General features: G+C 43.3%; 3 protein-coding genes across 4 annotated transcripts; 1 reads left to right on the top strand and 2 right to left on the bottom strand.

Annotated features, from left to right (window-relative positions):
- The first annotated feature begins 3250 nt into the window (after window positions 1-3250).
- Window positions 3251-14465, top strand: LOC6611900 (neurogenic protein big brain). The gene is made up of 5 exons (XM_032727001.1): window positions 3251-3772; window positions 5784-5950; window positions 6591-6717; window positions 11192-11399; window positions 12194-14465. Exons 1-5 carry the CDS (start codon window positions 3576-3578, stop codon window positions 13583-13585), a joined length of 2091 nt encoding a protein of 696 aa, XP_032582892.1. The 5' UTR covers window positions 3251-3575; the 3' UTR covers window positions 13586-14465.
- Window positions 14466-14845: 380 nt separating this feature from the next.
- Window positions 14846-15436, bottom strand: LOC6611901. Its single transcript, XM_002036382.2, is given in 1 exon segment — window positions 14846-15436. A coding segment is annotated over 1 exon segment (465 nt). The 5' UTR covers window positions 15311-15436.
- Window positions 15437-15523: 87 nt separating this feature from the next.
- LOC6611902 (putative ATP-dependent RNA helicase SoYb) lies at window positions 15524-21129 on the bottom strand. 2 transcript variants are annotated; one of them, XM_032727254.1, is made up of 4 exons: window positions 21066-21129; window positions 20923-21002; window positions 17888-20199; window positions 15524-17821 (listed from the first exon to the last, which is right to left on the bottom strand). In XM_032727254.1, the coding sequence occupies exons 2-4, from the start codon at window positions 20954-20956 to the stop codon at window positions 15713-15715; spliced, it is 4455 nt and encodes a 1484-aa protein (XP_032583145.1). In that variant the 5' UTR covers window positions 20957-21002; window positions 21066-21129; the 3' UTR covers window positions 15524-15712. The 2 variants fall into 2 exon arrangements, with proteins under 2 accessions (XP_032583145.1, XP_032583144.1); XM_032727253.1 differs by having other exon boundaries at window positions 21059-21116.
- Between the last annotated feature and the right edge of the window lie 806 nt (window positions 21130-21935).

Genomic DNA, 21935 nt, shown 5'->3' on the forward strand with positions numbered 1-21935 from the left:
CTGTCTAGTCATGTAGGTTTGCGTTATTCGAAGGATAATGGGGTACATTGTATTTTATACTCTATATCAATCAACCATCAGACGGGAGGGTTTGGATTAGTTGCTCAGATTGTTTATAATTCTTGAGGATTTTACTAAGTTGTTTTTAGAGAACTTGTTTCTTTCCAAATCCATTTATCCTCCCAAAATCGGTTCTATTTGTTATGCTACGCCTGCAATTTCTTGCATAACGCCTCCTCTTCTCAGCCAGCCATCTTTTCCCACAGAGCATGGAAACCACACAAATCTGTTGACCTTGTTAAGTTTTGGTAAAATAACCCGCAGAATTTGCGATCCGTCTGAGCAAGGCCGGTTACCTGTCGACGGATTGCAACGGGAGGATGAGGAGCTTGGAGGGCCAGAAGTTTGGACAGATACTCACGCTTTATCCACTCATAAGTCACGGCTTCGTTTTGCAGCCAAAGAAGTGGCTGGTCAGCCATAAATCAGCTCCTCATATGGCGAACACGATCAACAGTTCATCGGTTCGACTCGCATATCTCTAATAATGCTATCAAGGCATCCTCGCCGGGGGATTCAGCATTCTGATTGCCCCATCGACGGCTTCCCGAAAAGCAGGAGGCTTTTCCCAGGCCCCTTTCCCTTTTTTTTCGGCCCCAGCAGGCGAGGCATCGTGACACCATCTCCACATCCATTTGCAACTGCGGCAACCTGCACTAAAGAGAATTCCCGAAGGTTCCTTGGCATCCTCATCTGCACCCACGACGTGGTCATTACACTGGAAGCAAAAAGGATGATACTTTAGTAAATTGAACTTTATTGTATTTGAATTCTGAATGTAAATAATGATATTTTATTTAAGGGTTTGAATAAATACTTTAATTTAAATATCCTTTTCATTATATATTGTAATCTTTTACCTTTTCATGCATTTCTAGCTGTGTTAGCAAAAACAATTACGAAAAGCGTAAAATTCACGCTTATGGAAATATTTTCGAATGAAAGGTATCCATTACTGACTTCATCAAAATATGCTACATACAGTAATGAAATTTATTTAATTTTTCGAAATTTCAATCATTTTTAACATTCTCTATACTTTTGTTACACAGTTAGAGGTACGAATAGAGTATACTCCGGAACTTGAGTAGTAATGGGTATATGAAATGCGTGTCATTATCAAGCTCAGCTTAATGTAACCAAAGGAAAAGAATGAAAAGGATAAGCGCTTCATCTCCAATTCCTTTCTGCTCTCCCACAAAAAGACAACAACAAAAAAGAATATCTCCAAAATGAGATGAGCATATTCGGTTACTCTCGTTGTCTTTCTCCCACGATAAGTAAGCACATGGGTGTATCCAGAAGGGGTCTTATTAATAGTGATGTATGTAATAGAGTAACTTATGTAAGTCTTTGATATTTATATATTCCCAAAAATTACTTAAACAAAGTGTAATATTGATTATAAAATAACTAAAACTAATAACTAACTAACTTGAGCTACCTACATGGATGCAGGAAGGGGATCTTGTATGCACACGAGCAGAAAGACCGGCAACGATGATTACGGTGATGATGATGATGACGACGATGTGATTGAAACAAAACATCTTATTACTACCTTACCTTCGACCGGCCAAAGGAACGACCCCGTGCGACCTCGACGTAAAAACGAGCGAAAAATACGAAATAAAAAGTGAAAAACAAAAAGTCAGACACACACACAGAGAGTGTGTGCAAAATAATTCCCACGCTCAGAGGTCCAGAGCCTTTTGTCGTCTCGTCTCCTTCGGCGTCTCCTCCGCATCATCATCCCCATTATCATCATCATCATCATCGTGGTGCTCCATCGTGCCATATATGGCAACGTCCTTCCGACGGCCCCCTGCCTTCCTCCGCCCCTTTTTTTTTTTTTGCGAAGTTTGCAAAAAATGTTGGAAAAAAATAATGTACAAAATCGCAAACAGTGACGAAATTTCTGAGGCCTCCTCGCTTTCTTCGAGCCCCTCTTTTCTGTGGCCAGGCAAAGAAGTCTGCGTGATTGATTTCACTTCGTCCACGGAGTGGCGAACCTAATTTCTTAACTTTCACAGCTCATTGGGCTTGAAGAATCACTCGACTCACACGAGGACAGCTTGACAATTGACAGGTAAGGGTATCAAGTGGTTAGGGCTCATAATTATAGTTTTTAGTGATGCGGAAAATGTGAACCGGTGAGAATGGCCCCTTTTCGGCAGTTCCCTTTGGAGTTTCTGACCCGAAAGTGCACTCAGGAAAATGGTCAATCTTAAAGTACTTAAATATCTACATAAAGAGTTTAATGTCATACATATTAAATCACAAAAAGGATTGTAAAGGATGTAATCGATAATGGATGTATTTTAATTTAATTATCTTTCTCACGATATGTATTCTATGTATACTCATTTTTATACAGACTATATCATAACTATAATTTGGTTCAAGTGTGCCTTTGGTCCTGGGATCGAAATCAGTTTCATTTTAATACACCGAGATAACCACAAGAGTGGCATGCCCATCTCATCTAATGAAAGTTTTTGCCCATTCAGGCAGATTATTTTACATTTCATTAATGTGTCGAAAAAGGGAAATGCGTTCAATGAAAGCTGCTCCCAGGCCCAGCTGCCTGTGTTCCCCATCATCATCATCCTCATCATCATATGGAATCTGTGTTATTGATCAGTGCTGCGCAATTAACTTGCCAACTTATGATTATGATTATGCTGCCGAATGGGTGGTGAGTACGAGGCATCACTCATGTATGGCGGTAAAACCAACAGGTTGACAGGACCTCTGTTTCGTTTCCATTTCGTTCCAATACACTGAGCATATTTTGGAAACTCTGGAATCAATATATTTGATACTTAATATTATCTTATGAGGTTATTTAATGTATAAAATGTAGAATATAATTAAGAGTGGACAACTAAAAATGATTTATATAAATATATATTTAATTGGAATTTACTGATTTATATGTGTACAGGAAAGTTAATAATATTAAGATTATAATTGTGAGTTATTAAAATGTTGTTTTTGCTTTCAGATTTCTTTCGTTAATTGCGTGACAAATGCAGCCTTTTTATTTCTCAGTGCAGGGGTTGCTTATCCACCACTGCGTCGGTGGAGTGGGCAGCTGTTTCGCTGCCGCCGCCGAGCGATAGTGGTGGTGGTGTTGGTGGTGAGTTGAGTTGCAACTTCAACTTGTTCCTGAGGGCCATGGACGTCGATGTCGACGAGCAGAAGCAACCTGACTCTGACTCGACTCGGTTATTCGCTCACCACTCGCGCTTGAATACGGACGTGTTTTCGGTTCGAAGTCAAAGTCGAAGTAGAAGGCGAATCACAACGGATCGGGCGACTCGCATCGGTTGAAAGTTCAGAAACTCGTCAATTGACATAAATTGAGTGCAATTTGCAGTGTGCGAAATGTGTGTCTAAGTGAAGCCATCGACCAGCCAATAATTCGTCAGCTTCGCCGCCTCTTGTCGCGTGTTTCGCTTAATTCAACTACTTAATTAGTAGACATAAACAAATCGTGCTTTGAGTCCAACATGGCCGACGAAAGTCTGCACACCGTGCCCCTGGAGCACAACATAGACTACCACATCGTGACGCTCTTCGAGCGCCTGGAGGCGATGCGTAAGGACTCGCACGGCGGTGGCCATGGGGTCAACAATCGCCTGTCCAGCACCCTGCAGGCTCCCAAGCGGAGCATGCAGGCCGAGATTCGCACGCTGGAGTTCTGGAGGTAAGTCAAGCCTGCCCTAGGATAAATATTTATATAAAATGTAGGGCATTAACTATGTTATTTAATGACCGAAATTGGAAAAAAAGGGCTTTTGCAAAAAACTTGATATTTACAAACGGAATTTTCACCATAACTTCGCTAAAACTTCTCATATAGTTGAAAGAATAACTTTTTTGAGCAGCTATTAACCAGTGCTAACGATTCCTAACACTTTTTGAAGGATTTAGGAAAATTAATTTTTGGGTCAATTTGCGCATTTTTTGTAAGGGGTAACATCATTAAAATTTGCTAAAAATGAAAAAAAATTAGAATTTTCCTTTCCTTCCTTTTTAAATACAGTTGGATTAGAAATTTAATTACGAGTTCAACGAGGTATAACATTCCATATTCAGACGATTATTTTTTGAATTATGGCAAAAAAGCGGATTATTTGATGACCGAAATTCGGAAAAACGTCTTTTGTCAAAAACTTGATATTTACAAACGGAATTTTGGTCAGAATAACTGTTTTGAGCAGCTAATTACCAGTACTAACGATCCATATAACTTTTTTAAGGGACTTAGGAAAATTAATTTTTGGGTCAATTTGCGCATTTTTTGTGAGGGTAACATCATACAAATTTGAAAAAAATTGCGAAAAAATAAAGTTCCCATTTTTGAACACAGTTTGATTGGAAATTGAATTACGAGCTCAGCGAGGTATAACATTCCATATTCAGACTATTATTTTTAAAGTTCTGATAAAAAAACTGATATTTTTTTGCAGCAAATTAGGGGAACGATTTTTAGGGATTATAAAATCCCAATCTGTATTGAGCGTATGATCACAAATAGGTCAATTACTTCCCATTAGAGAGAGTAAAGCATAATTGTATCTCGAATGCATATTCACTTACCCTTTATTATGCTAATCTAAATCTTCAATCTAAATGGCGGGGTTTTTTTCGCGTGTATGCCATCTTCGAACCTTTTGTTTTTGTAGTCATTATCTGCACTTGCTTTCAATTTGCTCAACTTTAGATGGCAATTGTTGGATGTCAGCTGGCTTTGTCTGAACTCTAAGTAATTGAAATCCAAGTGTTCACCAGACGCACATCATCAAGATAATCGCCAAACTAAACACCGCCAAAGTTTCGAGCACTTTGTGGCCCGTACAAGGACCTTTTGCTCAGGGAACTGGCAAATAGCAAACATTTCATCACGAGCTGATGGAGTAATTAAATCTTAGCCAGCAGCATGTCGAACGCTTAAATTCCAGCTAAACTGCGGGACACTTTTGCCTCAATTCCTCCGACTGACCATTTAAAATGAAAAACTTGAACTTAGTGGAAAGCAGGGCAGAAGTTGAGATACATATTTAGTTCCAATTAAAGAGAAGCGCCACTGCCAAATCAAACAGCTGAATATATGATTTTATGGAAATCCATAAATCCCCCGATTTGTTTGCATTTTCGTTATCGTGCAGCGGACTTTGCGTTTTTAGCTTAATGTGAATCAACTGGATTCGGCGGCATTGCAGCTGCTCATCAGACCGCTTCCCCTAGAGCTCCCCCATTCGCTCCAGAACCCACTCCCAGTCCCTTCAAACCCTCCAGCTCCTCCTCAGCCTGCCCACCCGCCCCCTGCTTAATTGTCACTCCACGACTTGAGGGCAACAAAAAAGAGCTTTGTGTGCAACTTGATTTGTGCAGTACAGTAGAGACCAGCTAAGTTGGAAAAGTTTTAAGCTGCACGACAAAAACTTTTCGAATAATGTACGGATTTTATTTAATCTTGAGTGTTAGCATTTCTGGCTTAATCTTTTTTACTAACACCCCTTAAATCCTTTGGCTTAACACGCTTAGTCTTACTTTATTTAAACCCCAAAATAATCAAATTTATTGCAACCAATATTCACTGTACTGTACACACTCCACATGCAGTCGGTGGTGCCACATGCAAACCAAACCCAGTTGCGGAACCATGCTAACCCCGGGCTCGTTCGCCTCCTCCTCCACCTTCTCCATTCCAGATCCATCATCAGCGAGTGTCTGGCCTCCTTCATGTACGTGTTCATCGTCTGCGGTGCCGCCGCTGGCGTCGGAGTGGGGGCCAGTGTGTCGTCCGTGCTTTTGGCCACGGCTCTGGCCTCCGGCCTGGCGATGGCTGCACTGACGCAGTGCTTCCTCCACATCTCGGGTAAGTCGAAGTAGACAATAAACAAGCGCAAAAACATCAACGGAATGGGGCGACAAGTGTCTCTTTTCGGGTTGCCCATTGGAATTGCGTGGGAAACTGCCGTTTTCAAGGGAGCCCCATGACCATAACCAGCCAGCAGAACACGGAACCCCCTTCTTTGTTTGCTATATTTTCGAGAAGGCAATGCACTCGGTGCGGCTCCACCTACTCCACCTCCTTGGCATCTTATCGCTGCCGGGCCAAGTTCCCCACTTCTTTATTTTTCCCTTATTCCCTTGCATTTATTCTGGTATTTATGTATTTGTTCATTTGCGTTGACATTCAAGGCAATTAAATGTCTTCACAAGTAAAAAAAAGAAAAGAAGGAAAACAGACCAAAGACCAGGGTAATGTAGTTGGGACCCCATCCTGAAAAGCGTCTTGAAACATGTGTTCTTGACTTTCCTGCAACTCCCCCATTTTGTGTGTGTTTTGCAATTCCCCGCCTTTTCACAGCCAATTGGTTGTGCATTAAGTTATGATGTTGTTCTATATGGGATGCCTTCCGAAGAAGTGTCAAAGTGATGTTAAATGGTGCTCCCCTCTGGGTGGCCACCAGAGATTGCCGCCAGTATCTAAATCTAATCTTTCCCCTCCATAGGCGCCAACATCAATCCCGCCGTCACCCTGGCTCTCTGCGTAGTGCGATCCATATCTCCGATCCGAGCTGCCATGTACATAACCGCACAATGTGGCGGAGGAATCGCCGGGGCTGCTCTGCTTTATGGGTAAGTTTTCTTTTGGAATTTATTATCTTACACATATCTTAAGTACACAAATCATTGGTCTAAAAACAAGTAAACCAATATCATAAATAAACGTTGCCCAATAAATGGAGTTTAAAGCAGCTGAATTAAATACGAAATCCTTTGGAAAAGCCTCACATGAATAATTTAACCAATTGATTGAGGAAAGCCATTGATAGTCGAGGCTGTCTATTATGCACATCAAATCCCCGCATTAAAAGCATTATGTTGCCGAGTACAGCACGCCAAACTCAATTGAACAGGAATTCATTTTAAATTTTCGGTGTGCAACAGTGTATTTAAATCTGTGTGTATTTGCACGCCTGACCACAGCAATTGCTGCATCCTGCATCCTGCGTGTGGAATTGCCCAAATGCAAACTGAAGAGTCTCAAATTAAATCCAACAGGCTGTCCAAAGAACCAAGTCGTAAATCAAGGCGCAAAAGGTTGTGGGACAGGACAGACGGATACTAGGATAAATCGGATAGAGACAGATGAAACGCACTTTTGGGCGATGACTGTACAACAAGGACTCTCGACAGGAAGCGTGAAATGCGTAGAAATGGGAAATCCTACAAAAGGAATGTGCAGGTAACCTAGGACGAACACACACACATGCACAGTCACCTGCAGGAAAAAGGACGCAGGTAGGCTAGGATTCCCTATCTGGCGGAGAAACATCTGCCCCTATGCTCAGATGTTTGCGCAGTGATTTCCCGCTTCGAAAATGAAATTTCTTTGTGATGCCTAGATAAAGGACCCGTAGCCGTAGCCCAAGGATCTACACGCACACCAGCTAGCCAAAAATCTGTCTGCCTGTCACGGTTTTTCCTTTGTAACCAGAAATCGCAGGACGAAGGACGATGGAAACGGGAAAAAGAGTATATATACATATATCTGCGCATGCGCACCATTTTTCAAATGTCGCTCCAGTTTTTTGTTGTGCGTTGAACTCCTTTTGGCAGCAGCAATGTTAATGTTAATGCCTCTTCCCGATTGTCTGCTCGACATCTGTTTCGACCCTCGAAGAGAAGCCTCTTTTTAAGTGCGTTGGCATCTTTACTTTCTACAGATCCGATCCAAGAATCAGGAGGCGGAGAAAGGGACGAGGAGAAACATGTTTCAGCTGCTGCCAGTGCGATCAGGTTCGGGGTTTTTTTTTCCTTCTACTCCTCCGATATGGATTTCTTAGGGTCCAACGAGTTCATCGAGTGTTTTAGTCGGAACATATGTTTACCTAAAAAGAGGAGACTGGGGGAACCGCTCAGATCCTTCCCCACAGCTGCCTGTGTGTGCTGATTAATTGGTTTAGATTCGGCCCATATATATATATATATGTAGGTTAAAGCTGCGCCTGGCGATTTCTCCGAAATCGTCGTGATTTTATGATGGGTGTTAAACTTAATTTGTTCGTGATTTTGTTAAGCTTTGAGCCGGTAACCCATATAACCATATTAGCTAGGGATTTATAGCTTATATAGATTAAAACATAAGAAAGGATAAAAGATTTTATGTAGCATGTTTGGAGTGCTGTTTTGAGCAGGAAAACGATTAGTTCCCTCGCCGCCAACAATGTGTGACAAACAGCATTTTTAGAAAATCTAGGGGCAAGACACCCACTCTCCAAGGACCTGCCACTTCAGCTGCTCCTTCTGGCTTCTCCGCTTTTCCGCTGTCACATGCCACTTGGCACTTACCCTAATTGCAATGCAAATGCCACATGTGGCCAAGTAGCTAAAAAAGTACCAGAGTATGAACTTCATTATCTTTTGTGAAACAAAAAGCGATTGAAGAAACATTTGGGCACTTGGAATGGGTAAAACGCGGGGGCGGGGGAACGAACCTGAGTATCGATATCCGGCTCAGGAATATTTGAATAGTCTTTAGCTGCTCCTCGAATTTCAATGATTTCTTTCCGTTCTGAATTCATATTATTATTATTATGGCCTTTTTTTGTGGCACGAAGAACGCACGCCGAGCACGTTCCAAAAATGCGAGTAGCCTTTGAAAATGTGAAAAGATAAAAATCAGGTAGAGGCCGCCGCCAAAGGCAGCAATGCAAAGAAACCAGAAAGCAGAAGAACATAATTAACATTTCCCTTTCGGATGGGCCTTTGTCCCCAGGTTCTCCTGTGCCGGCTAACCAGGCTACTGCGCCTGGGCAGGATGCGTGGTGCGGAAACTTGAAATCAAACACGTGTCCGCTTCTGCGATCTGGTTGGTCACTCGAGGAGCAGCTGGAAAAAAAGTGATCGGTGGTGCACACCTGCTGCCCGAAAACAGAAAATTACTGTTGCCGAGGATGCACGACGAATGCAACGGAGAACAGGATTTCAAAACGAACAAATTTAAATTTTATGCAGCCAACTGCACAAAGGGAACTGGACAACTCAGAAAAAAAGAGAGAGATCTGTACCTGCACTGAGAAAAAATCAATGGTTTTTACTCAGTGTCAATGAATAGCCTTCATATTATTTAAAGTCGCTTTTCTCAGGTTTTATACACATGAAGGCTGATTTATATTCTATAATAATATCTGATTAATATTAATTTATTTTCTCAAGACAAAATCAGAAACCCCAACTTTCTATTCTCCTCGTGTGCCTGTCGATTTGTATCTAGCATGGAAATGCACTTCCTGCCGTTGAAGGGTTGGTTTTTAGAAATCGAAATCGTAATCAATTCGTGTCACATGGGCAATTCAATTACTAAATCCGTTCGCCAGTGGATTCCGTTCCCCTTTCTTTATTTGCTACTCCTCCGGCAGGCTTATCGCACTTGGAAATAGCATCCTGCCAGTGTTTCCGGTTGCCTGCACTTGGTGGCCCCCGCATCCTCATCCCCAATGCTGCACAGGTGGTCCAGTTATAGAGTTATGTTGCCGGCAGTAATAAAAGAACTGGGAAGCGGGGTCAAAAGTAGTGCATTTAAAATGAACTTTTATATTCGATGAACTCGAGGAAGCAGGATCAATCCTTATTGTTTCTACAAATCGAAAGTTATAGGGATAATGAGTTTCTGATTATTGTTTAATTTCAAGCGGTGTAAAAATGAAATGCCTCTAGTTTACAAAGATTTAAGTCAAGTGCGAAGCTACTATATGTAGTAACTTCATTTGGCGGTCGCATCGGGAATTCAAGTGCTCCATACCCAGTCCCCAGCATCCCAATGAGCAAGGAAGGCAGCCACAAGCCAAAAAAGACCGAAAAGCAAACGAAAGCAAACCAGGAGCGTTGCAAATGGCACATGGCAATCCGCAGCTCACAGTTTGCAGTTCGCAATCCGCAATCCGCAATTCGCCTTTCACCCGGATACGCGATGGCCGCCAGTGCGAGAAAATGGGCTATGAGTCGACTTCGCTTGGGGATAGGGATAAGGATAACGATTCCGGTTCACAGTTCAAGTTTGCAGTTCGGCTGCCACTTGTTTCTTTTGGCATTTTTTTTATTCCGCAAACAATTTGCGCAGGAAGAGCTGCTGAAAGCCGCCCAACATTCTGCCATTTCCGGCTACTTAGTTGCTTCCTCCCCAGCGCTTCCAGCTGAGTGTTTGTTTATCCCCGTGGATGAGTGCCTGTTGGCCACTCGTGTGCCCTGTGAAATTAGCACTCTATGGATTTATGAGCAAACAAGGGTCACTTTCTATTCCAAACCAACGGAACATGTCTTTTCGAAGCGATCAAACTTTAATCAAGATTCGGAAGCAGCTGTGCCCAGGAATTTCGAAAGGCAGTCGAGGATTAGGACCTACCAATGGCCACTAATCCGTTGCACAGAGTTGGTGAACCTTACGCCCGCCACAACTCACCTCAATCCGCAGTGCAGCCGGAACTTGCAGCAATTTCCTATTTGCTGAAGTACTTTTAAGTGCATTCCGAAAGCACTTATTTCCGGATTTTCAAAGTGGGCGGATTCGGTGTGGTAAAGAATTGCGGCACGGCTATATAAATACCCACTATGCTCCGCATTGCAAAATGTTATCTCACGGAGATTCCTGTGACAACAATCAACTTCTGGAACGCCATAATATATGGAGCTTGCGAGTAACTTTGCATCTGCATGCGGGAAACAAATTATACGGCAGTTGAATCGCAAGGATTCAAACTCATCTGGCCCAAAAGGTGCTCAACAACTTTGGTAATTGAAACTTTGACAAGCTAAATGATGTTGAGGCAGTTGATGTTGGGAGCCAGATTAATGGAATTGACTTTGGCGGGGTGCGGATGGATTGGAGGGTTGATTGCCGAACTGTCAGGACGATAAATAATAAATTAATCAAATTGTCATCGACGTTTAGCTACGAAAACTTTGAGCTCCTATATCGAAATGGTGCGGTTTTTGTACAAGGAACTTGCAACTGAAAATATGTATATACTCTCTATATAAACTATATATAAATGAAAAGTCATTATGAAATATACTCATTTCTCCTTTCTTTTTTATTTTTATTTTACAGCGTAACTGTGCCCGGTTACCAGGGGAATCTGCAGGCCGCCATCTCACATAGCGCTGCTCTGGCCGCCTGGGAAAGATTCGGTGTGGAATTCATCCTCACCTTTCTGGTGGTTCTGTGCTATTTCGTATCCACGGATCCCATGAAGAAGTTCATGGGCAACTCGGCCGCCTCGATTGGATGTGCCTACAGCGCCTGCTGCTTTGTGTCGGTAAGTTGACTACCCCGCCCAACTCCAATCGCGCGATCCAGGAATGCCGGTCAGAAATCAGAAATCAGCTAAATGAAAACCAGAACCCGCCAAAACCGAAAACGAGCCGAAAACAAACAACTGAAACGCACCTGCCGACGACAGTAACGCTGTCATTTTGATGTTGGTGCAAAATCGCAGCATGACAACGGACGAGCTGGGATCAACTGGGTAAACTCAGGTAGAGACTATCCCACAATCGTGGGACGCTGGAAGGTCGAGCTGCTGGGTTGCAGGAGATAATTAATTTAGCGAAGGAACTCCCTGGACTGAGCTGCATTGCTGGCATAAAGGACGGACGGACAGACGGTGGCGGCATCCAAAGGAGATGCCATCACACGGCCAAGTTTTCCGATGGGGGAACCGATTAGAGTCAAGTTTATATCGACGCAGGATTGAATTACGATTAAGGCAAATCGCGGATAAAGCGTAGTTTAGGCACTATCTTAATGTCCTTAGGGTTTCCACTTTAAATTCCTTTGAACTCCTCAAGGATCATTTAAATTAAGTTATTTCATACTTAGCTCTTCGACTTAGAAACTGCTGCGAACTTCTTAAACTCTTCAAATTGTTTAAACAGTTTACTCTCGGCTTTGTTTGCCAACTTCTTTCACAAGTATCCTTTGATGCAGAATATTCCCAGCTAGAAGTTGACACAAACGACATTGACTGGCCGAATTGTGCAGACCGTGAAGTACTTTCCTTGCTTGGCAGACGTCTAACCAAATCATTTCTCCTCCCTCTTCTCCTTGCAGATGCCATACCTGAATCCAGCCCGCTCCCTGGGTCCTTCGTTTGTGCTCAACAAATGGGACAGCCATTGGGTGTACTGGTTCGGACCACTGGTGGGCGGCATGGCCTCTGGCCTGGTGTACGAGTACATCTTCAACTCGCGCAACCGCAACCTGCGCCACACCAAGGGCAGCATCGACAACGACTCCAGTTCGATCCACTCGGAGGACGAGCTGAACTACGACATGGACATGGAGAAGCCCAACAAGTATCAGCAGTCGCAGGGCACCTACCCGCGTGGCCAGTCCAATGGCAATGGCGGAGGTCAGGCGGCCGGAAATGGTCAGCACCAAGCTGCCAACATGGGTCAGATGCCGGGCGTGGTGGCCAACGCCGCTCAGGGCAACTACTGCCAGAATCTGTACACGGCTCCGCCGCTCTCCTCGAAGTACGATCAGCAGCAGGAACCTCTGTACGGAGGAACTCGCTCCCTGTACTGCCGTTCGCCCACTCTGACCAGGAGCAACCTGAATCGCTCGCAATCTGTGTACGCCAAGAGCAACACGGCCATTAATCGAGACATTGTGCCCCGTCCAGGTCCTCTGGTGCCCGCCCAGAGTCTTTATCCCATGCGCACCCAGCAGCAGCAGCAACAGCAACAACAGCAGCAGCAACAGGTGGCACCCGCACCTCAGTCCTCTCATTTGCAGAACCAAAATGTCCAGAATCAGATGCAGCAGCGCAGCGAGAGCATCTACGGAATGAGGGGCTCCATGCGAGGACAGCAGCAGCCAATCCAGCAGCAACAACAGCAGCAGCAGCAGCAGCTTCAGCAACAACAGTCCAACATGGGAGTGCAGCAGCAACAGATGCAGCCTCCGCCACAGATGATGCCCGATCCTCAGCAGCAGCCGCAGGGCTTCCAGCCGGTCTACGGCACACGTACAAATCCCACGCCGATGGACGGAAATCACAAGTATGACCGACGTGACCCGCAGCAATTGTACAGCGTGACGGGGCCAAGGAATCGCGGACAGTCGGCGCAGTCGGACGACAGCTCTTATGGCTCATATCACGGCTCGGCTGTCACGCCGCCAGCTCGTCATCCCAGCGTGGAGCCATCACCTCCGCCACCGCCCATGCTGATGTATGCCCCGCCCCCACAGCCGAATGCAGCTCACCCGCAACCCATTCGCACGCAGTCGGAGCGGAAAGTGAGTGCTCCAGTTGTGGTATCCCAGCCGGCAGCGTGTGCCGTGACCTACACAACCTCGCAAGGATCAGCGGTGACAGCCCAACAGCAGCAACAGCAGCAGCAGCAGCAGCAACAACAGCAGCAACAGCAGCAGCAGCAACAGATGATGATGCAACAACAGCAGCAACATTATGGAATGCTGCCGCTGAGGCCCAACTGAAAGCGGCTGTCATGGGGTCCGGTGACCACGCCGCCGCCAGGGATCCACGCCCTCGCCCTCCAGCCCGGAGGCACCATGACCCTGCACCGCTGCAGCCTAGCCAAGCAGAGCAGTTTGTTTTAGTCGTAGTCGTAGTAGCACTCGGGCATCGCATCCAAAGGAAATGTACGCAAGTCTCAGCCCCATATAGTCTAGCATAGTCCTAGTTTAGATAGACGCAGCATAGCCACATTGTATTAATTCAGAGTCAACGCGACGAGGAACTCACACCTAGCAGCAGACAACGACGATGCGATCTAGCAGAGATCATGTACGCTTAAGGAACTAACCGAAAGCTAGACTAAGCGATCTAGGTGATCTAGACTGAAAGACAGGTGCATTTAACTAAGCTACTTTCCTTAAGTTTTGTTCAACTCTTCCAATTACAAAGATTCTTGGTTACATACTCATTTTGTCAAAAGAAACCTAATTTTTGAATAACAGCCTTTTGTTACAACTCTTATTTGTTTTGGCAAATCATTTGGTTATTTATGTTTCTTGTGAATGCTAAACTAGACTGAACTTACCTAAAGCATTTTGTACGTTATATTTCAAAGTTCATACATATATATGTACACTTCCCATTTTCCGAGGGCATTCAAAGATTTTCGTTTACTTTTCGATTTTAATTTGTATATAGTCCATATAGACGTAAGCAAATCCTGTAAATCTTACGACCCTAGGCTCGGAAGTCGATACCAATATATATGCTTACTTATTAAAATAGTTGTATTTTCTTAGTGATAAACCCGTTTGCTAATAGTTGTTAGAGCCTAAGAGATCAACGCAAATATATTGTGTATCAAAATAAAGACAAGTTCATTCAAGAAAGAGTTCACATTCTTATATTATTCTACCAAAAAGCTGTAAAATGTGTATATTTTATTATATATATGTTTTTAGCTGGCTTCAACAGTTATTATAATTGTATATAATCATTTAAATATGAATACTGAGAATCCTACCTACTATTCAAGGTCTTCCATGTGAGATTGCTAGTCTTCAATATGACCTTGACTACACTTAAATTACTATTACTTTTTGTGGTTTTTTAACACGTGAATTCTTAGAAAAAATACAAATAACACTTAAAACATTTTACGTTGATTAGATAGTGATTAATATCAAGCTTTGATCAATGGATAGTTTGGATACTATCATAATCCAAATAACCATGCGTTTGGAAGATACCGTTCGGTGGTCAGTCCATGTGGGATTAATTCACGAAGTCTCCTAGGCCGAGGACATGAAGGAGAAGTACAGCCGAAGTTCGGCCAGAGGAAATTGGGGTAGCTGTTTTCGGATCTTCGCGAAGTCGGTGCCGTATTGCTCGAAGGCCTTGGTAAGACGGATGAGATCCTCGGCCTTCCAGCGATGGTAGCGACATCCTCGAGCTGTCTCGGTCTTCTCCAGGCGTCGATGAGCCAGGGGCAGGTCGTATCCGTGACGCCGCAGGATGAACAGCGCCTGCTCCTCCTCGATATCATAGCGACTGGACGCATAGTCGAGGTATTCGCGAACAGCCTTGTCATCTTGATCCTGCAGCTGCGGGGACCACAGGATCGAGGCTCGATGTTGCAGCTGCTGCAAGTCCGGTTCCCGCTTCCCAGGCGGCACATAATCCGGCAAGGTGGCTGCCTGTTTTCGCCAGTAATGTATGTCTCGTTTCTCCTTGCGTGCCGACATCCTTCGTTTAAAATCAAAAGAAACAAAAACAATCTGCGTCAAGATAGCACCGAGGGCAAAAAAATCCAGTGTTGTGTTTTGACGTCTAGTTTCAGTGTTGGCTAAACTTACTAAGAAAATCACCCATGGAATATAAGAAATGTAATAAATGGGTCGGGTCACTCTCTAAACATAATAACTCATTCAAAAAAAGAAACATAATATTTTGTTGTATGTTGAATTTTAATTTATCTGAAAATAGCATAGAACTTAAATTGTTACATATTACAATGGGTAAAACCCATCCCTGGGTTTACCTAAGATGAAATTGTCAATACAAACTAAAATAATAACTAAAAATTAGCTCACTGGTTTTTACAGTGATCTTCGAAATCAAAGTAATTGACAACCCTAAAAATGCTGTTAATCTTCATATAAGGTCGAGTCCAGTTCGCAGTATTCCACCCCTGGCTCGATGAAGTCCTCTGGGGTGAAACTGAACTCACTTCCCTCAGAATCGGAGTAGCTCTTTGTTTTGTTGTGCGTTAAGTACCCTTCCCAAAGGACCAAACCAAATGATGGTGAAGGTCCATGAGAACGCTCCGTATCGTAGATCAGCCAGTGGGCATGTTTTTGAACATAGAGCGAGTTGAGAAGAGTTGGCCAGTGGAAGAGTAGACCCACCTTGGTCAACTTGATATGTAGGTTATAACCGTGTTGCTTCACCGAGTCGATCCTCACCTCTCCCAGCAGATTAAGGATAAATCGTTGCGGAGGTGTCGTCTCATTCACCTTGTATTCTAATGTATTTCCCGCTAGAACAAGCTTATACTCCAGCACTTGTTGTTCAACAACAAGTTCGATATGGGTTAGTGTCTGGTGCCATTTAACCATGGGATACACTGATTCTCTAGATTTCGTAGTGCAGTTTAAGTACTGTGGAAGAAATTCCTTTGGAGGATCTTGGGGAGCAACCACTATCGTTTTATATTGTTTTAAAGAATTGATAGAGGATATTTCATGTTGGATTGACTGAGTCTCTTCTTCATGTACTACGTTTTTTAGGAATTCTTGTGTATTCTTTTTCTTTGTCGGACTTGTAGTGTTTAGATCGTGAATCAAAGCGTTTATTAAGGCAGTGGAACTGTCTAGTGGTGCAGCGTCTTGGACTTGTTCCATCTTCAATGATTTGTTAGGATCATTTAATTCGTCAATTTCATGTTTAACTTTTTCTGACACGTGCTTTTTTTCCTCCAGAGTTTCATTGCTATTGGGTAAAGCTATCATTACGGGGGTTTCAACCGGATTGAGGTCTTCTTCCTTTCCTGAAGAACAAGTCGCTTGTTTGTTTTGCAGAGAAGTTATTTCGCTGTCACGATTATTAAAATCCGTTGAGCTACATACAATGTTTTCCTTGTTGGCTCTCAGTTCTTCCATTTCTTGTTTCCATTGTTCATGGATTGCTCGGAGCTCTAGGATGCCTGTGTTGTCAATTTTGGCGAATTCTTGTCGGAGCAGTTCCTTGCGCAAAAACGTTTTGTAGACACTCGTCAGCATTGTTGGACACTCCTCTATCAAAGCAATTTCCTTGACGTAGGCCACATCCAGAACTCCAAAGTCGACGGTTATCTGCATGATCTCTTCGTTGATGTCAGCAAACCTCTCCTGCACCCATTGAATGGAATCCGTTGACCACATTCCATCTTGTCCTGATCCAGCCAATCCCGACAAACGAATATCCATTGCTAGATGTGGCAGGTCTCTAAACTGTTCCGGACACTCCAGCAGCTGACTAGCCTTGACCTGCAGTAACTCAGTTCCATAATCCATCAACTGAACAGTGACTTGAGTTCTAAAAGGATTGTCAACAATCCTAACCCGGCTTAAAAGTTCCTTATATTGCACAAAGCACACATCGTTTATTTTGCACGGGTTGTGTACTTTTCGGGGCACACCCAAGCTCATCTTGAAGGCCAATGTCGATGGATGTGAAGGATAAGGCACATCCATCCAACTGGTTAAGTCTTTGGACTTATACTTCATGGGCATGACAGCCATATGAGCGGCGTCATAGGCTTTGAGGAACTTGCAACGAATCAGGGTACCCGGTTGGAGAAGAGGATTTTCAATCTCCGGAAGATCAGTCTTAAGGAAGTGATGCCGCTTGTTGCACTGGTTCCGATTGCAATCACCATTACTTAGTTTGTATGGGCAGTAGGGAAGACTGTTATCCATTTGCTGCTGACTGTCGGGCATAGACTGGGTGGCCAAACCGTGATCCTGTAAGAACTTCATGATGCGAGGCCATTCCTTGGCGTTATTCTCGTCCATCAATATGTAAGTAATTAAATGTGGCACTCTTTCCATTGGCGTTGTGAATAAATTCGGTATGTTGTCTGCCATTGTGTGGAATCGCCTCGAAAATCTTAACCACGACTCCGGCAGACTGAAATGGATAAGCAGCTGAATGTTTCTCAATGGCAACTGTTCCGGGACCTGGCTATCGTCGACAACCATCAACTGATTAGGGCTCTGCAAGAGTTTGTTCGAATTTATGTATTTATATGTTAGCCAATATGTTTTGTATTGATTTTGTACCTGATTTTGTGCCTTTGAAATATCCACACATTGATGTCCGGCTTCTATTAAGATCGCACTAAGTTCTTCCAGCTCCATCTGATTTTTGCAGTAGATCAATGTGCGCTTTTTGGAAACATCCTGTGCTGCTAGGATATCAAGAAGCTGGCGTGCCTTCAAGGCGGAACTGCGAAGAGTTACATTAAATTTGAGACCTCCGTAAAGGGCGGCCTCTAAGAAGTCCCCAAATAGTATCAATGGCTTCGTTGTACGATTTAAAAGCTTCTGAAATCTCTCGGAGTGCCATTGTTGAGCTACGAGAACTAACTGCTTTGATAGGCAACCGATGCTAATAACTTTCTGAAACACTTCCTTCAGGAGTTCCGCGTTCTCCAGTCGCTTGCGATCGTAATCATCGAAGATTAGGAACTCTAATCTAGTCGGATTTACCAATGGCAATTCATTGGACAATATATCGTTTAAGTGCGCAAATGTTGTCACTAAAACACCGCACGAATTGAGTAGCATCAGGTGCACATCCGTCATGGAATGAGCATGTGTATTGACCACCTTAAGATTTTGGGTGTTAAAATCTCTCATTAGGAATTCGCAATGGGAAGCCAGCTTTTTGGCATTCTCTAAAGAATCCACTATCAGTATGGCCAGTGGCCCCGGTGCAATCCGAGTATCGAGGTTTGAAGTTACATTTTCCAAGGAGCTCAAAACTGAAGAGCAAATCACAGGAAGATAGCTCCAAGAGCGACCCGTTCCGGAGGGATTGACCAGCACCAGGGATCCGCGGTTCACGAGATGCGGCCAGGCGTAAATTTGAGTGGGCAGGGGTGTTTGGAAGTTCAAGTCATCCATGGCGTTCAGGATAGTATTGCCCAAAGGTAATTCCTTGTAACTAGTGACAGGATTCACTGGCTCGGGACTATGGGCCAGCACTAGATGCTTCAAACAAACACTTGGCTTCCTTTCACCCATGTTTTCTGAGCGCGATACGTGCACCTTTTCTACACATCTTTTTGTTAAAACATTAGCATTTGGCATCTGGCTTCGATTTCTTTGTACTATTCTTTCGGATGGATTTTTACCAAGCATGACATTAAATATTTGTTCCATTTTATCCATTGAAAATAGTACTGTTCGATTATTCGACTGGTTAGTACTATTTTCGGTTAAAGGTACGGATAACGAAGGAGTTAAGTGTGCTCCAGATGATTTAAATATTGGCATCGATTTGCGAACATTGGAGTTTGAATTTGTAGATGGAGTCGCTAGATTACTTGGTCTACTCAAGGCTGATGAATCGGTATTCTTTTGCTGATATGATGAAAGCTTGACTTTTGATAAACATTCTGATAAATTTTCAGATTCTAGGTATTTTACCTCCGTTTTACCATTTTCTTCTGATTGATTCGTTTTATGCGGTATTTCTTTGCTAATTTGTTTAGCTCTATTAGCCAGAGCCGTTTGTACCGAACTTTCGCTGATACTTTGAACCCTGCTCAGGAGTTTTCCGGAGTTTGGTATAAAATAGGCCTTGAGATTCTGAAGCGGGCCATCTAGCTTCTGCTGTTGAATTGCAAAAGGAATTGGAGTCGATTCTTTAGCACTCTCCGACAATAGTTCAATTATCCTTCTTAAACGCGGGCGTGTATCGATCGCCATGTCGTTGATCTCAGCTTTTTCAAAGCTTATATACTCGTAAGGGATGTCCACGGTCAAGGATTCGTTGCAGCGCCCTTGGCCCTGCTTTATTAGAAAGTTTGCAGCATCCTCAGTCTGGCATGATGATCTGAACTTAAGCAGCCCGAAATTTCGATTCGATTTGCCACGATGTAAGACTTGAAATGTGAGCTGATTAGTTTCCTCTAGCTGCTTGTCTAAGGACTCAATGGCGGATCGGGACCAGGCACTGCCAGAATAAGGAGCAATCAAGGCCACACCACCCTCTTTAAAGTCGCATAAACTGCGGCTCAAATGGTCAGGCAGCGGCCACAAGTCTCGCACAGAACAGCAGAGGTTAAATCCGTAATCCAGGATCCAGACCAGGTACTCCTCGTCCTGCCGCCTGCGCACCACACCCCTCACGAGCTTGGGTGGACTCCATCGCTGGTAGCGCACAATAACTCCCTCATCCGCCACGTAAACCTGCTTCGTCCTTTCATTGGTGCAGTAATCCTTCAAATCCTGCTCTATTTGGCGAACCAACATTGCTGAGTTCTCCACATCTATGCACCTCACATAGCTGAATTGGTGGGGATTTACGAAATGCGTTATTAAAATGCATTCTTCCTGGCCAGGATTCAGTTGGTGTTCCATCTTTTCTACGTTTGCAATAGATGAGAATTGGTTTTAATTATAAGTTTTTAAAATGTTGGAAAACTTGATTCAAATACATTTTTTGGTAAATTGAGCAGCAAAAATTAACGGTTTAAATATACACACATAGTTGAGTTTAAAGTCCGCCTAACTTTTCCCTGTTCACTCATGTGGAAATTTCTGCGCGTCAGAAAACTTTGCCCAAAGCGAGCCAAAAATTGTGAAGCCAGCCACAGGATTAAATTTGCGGATTGGGATTGTGATTTAGTAGGGAGTGAATTAGCTAATTTAAGTTGGGCAAAAGCGAAAGCAAGTGCGGCAATTGCGACGGCATCTGCAGCTTTCAAATGGGAAAACAAAGCAACTGGCTAAGCCGCAAGTAAGGAGGTCCTTGTGCCTATTTGCTGTTTGTTTGCGCTGCACTAGATCCTGCTGCAGTGCCTCCACCCCACCCCCTCCTTGTGGTGTGGCAAGTGGTGCTCCATAAACGGCAGTGGAGCGTGCTGCTAGTTGTTGTTCTATCAACACTTTAATTGCCCGAGATGTTTTCTAAGGCCTCTAAAAAGTAAATGCTCTGCATTATTTGAGTAGGGTATAAATTGTCGAAGCAATTGGATCGATGCGATCCACCCCATATTTCCCCTTGATAAAGTGAGTGGTTTTCATAAAAAAATCTAGAATAATGCAGGAAAATAATATGATAATCGGATCACTTGGAATCTACTCACTTGAATCGGAATCGGATGAAGCGCCGTTGTACATCGCTTGAGTTAAGGATCTTCCAAAATGCAAACCAGTGCAATATTTTCTGAAAGACAAATCAGATGTAAATTAGCAAACATCATTTTAGTTAGAAATAAATACATATTACTAAAATCCCAGGCTTCAACTTCCAATATGCGCGAAACCAACTGAATTCCATTCACAATCACTTCCAATTTTCCAACCAATTCCAGCTTGCTCGCACACGCATACATGTACATACCCACTTGTAAACAGAGAAGCGGCAATTTTCAAAGTGTCAGCACAATTGGAAGATCGTAAACAAGAAAGCAACTTGAGATTCAAGAAACTTTCGGTTGGAAGTCAGAAAAAAGAGTAAGTTACGATTAACAGTTCACATGTAAATCTATTATATACCTCACTTGAGTAAAAACAATGTAATATTTCCTATTTTATATCGACAGAACCGACTTAATTTGCACAGCTAGAATAACGAAGAGCGGAAAACTAATGATTTCCTTTCAAATTAATCGATGTTATAAGCTTTAAGAGTTCGATATCATCTTTTATCGGAATTGATCCAACGACCAGTTCGGAATTAAAAAAAAAATCTATTTAATATTTTCCGCAATTCAAATTGAAACACACAAACAAATGAATGTACTTAAACCCTTTTTTGTCTAGCGAGAATGCGATCAAAACTAGAGAAACATATGTACGTTTTTCCCCTATAATATATGGCAATCTGGTGCCAATAAATCCTTCTCACCCATTTCGCGCCTGCTAATTGCCAAACAAAATGAAATAATTCAACCCAAAAGCACGGTTTCTTTTCCTAGCACAAATGCAATACCCCTTTAACGGCCACAATTTCCCTTTTTCACCCTTTTGTTTGCCAGGTCACCCGAAAGAGTTTTACCGAGCAGGGTTGTCGCATGACCTCCCGCAACCCACAACCGCAGCAGCAATCGCTTTTTATTCTCTTTTTATTTGATTGTTTCATATTTATGAGGATTAT

Source organism: Drosophila sechellia, chromosome 2L, assembly GCF_004382195.2.
Source record: "Drosophila sechellia strain sech25 chromosome 2L, ASM438219v1, whole genome shotgun sequence".
NCBI classification, from domain to species: domain Eukaryota; kingdom Metazoa; phylum Arthropoda; class Insecta; order Diptera; family Drosophilidae; genus Drosophila; species Drosophila sechellia.

Excerpts from the sequence above, each read along its gene's own strand:
- LOC6611900 (XM_032727001.1), top strand. The coding sequence starts at position 3,576 with ATGGCCGACGAAAGTCTGCACACCGTGCCCCTGGAGCACAACATAGAC. Across the intron at positions 6,718-11,191 it reads GGGGCTGCTCTGCTTTATGG|CGTAACTGTGCCCGGTTACC; the intron begins GTAAGTTTTCTT and ends TTTATTTTACAG. Across the intron at positions 11,400-12,193 it reads GCGCCTGCTGCTTTGTGTCG|ATGCCATACCTGAATCCAGC; the intron begins GTAAGTTGACTA and ends TTCTCCTTGCAG.
- LOC6611902 (XM_032727254.1), bottom strand. The coding sequence starts at position 20,956 with ATGTACAACGGCGCTTCATCCGATTCCGATTCAA. Across the intron at positions 20,200-20,922 it reads TTCATCCGATTCCGATTCAA|AAAAGATGGAACACCAACTG; the intron begins GTGAGTAGATTC and ends TTGCAAACGTAG. Across the intron at positions 17,822-17,887 it reads TTTCAAAGGCACAAAATCAG|AGCCCTAATCAGTTGATGGT; the intron begins GTACAAAATCAA and ends AAACTCTTGCAG.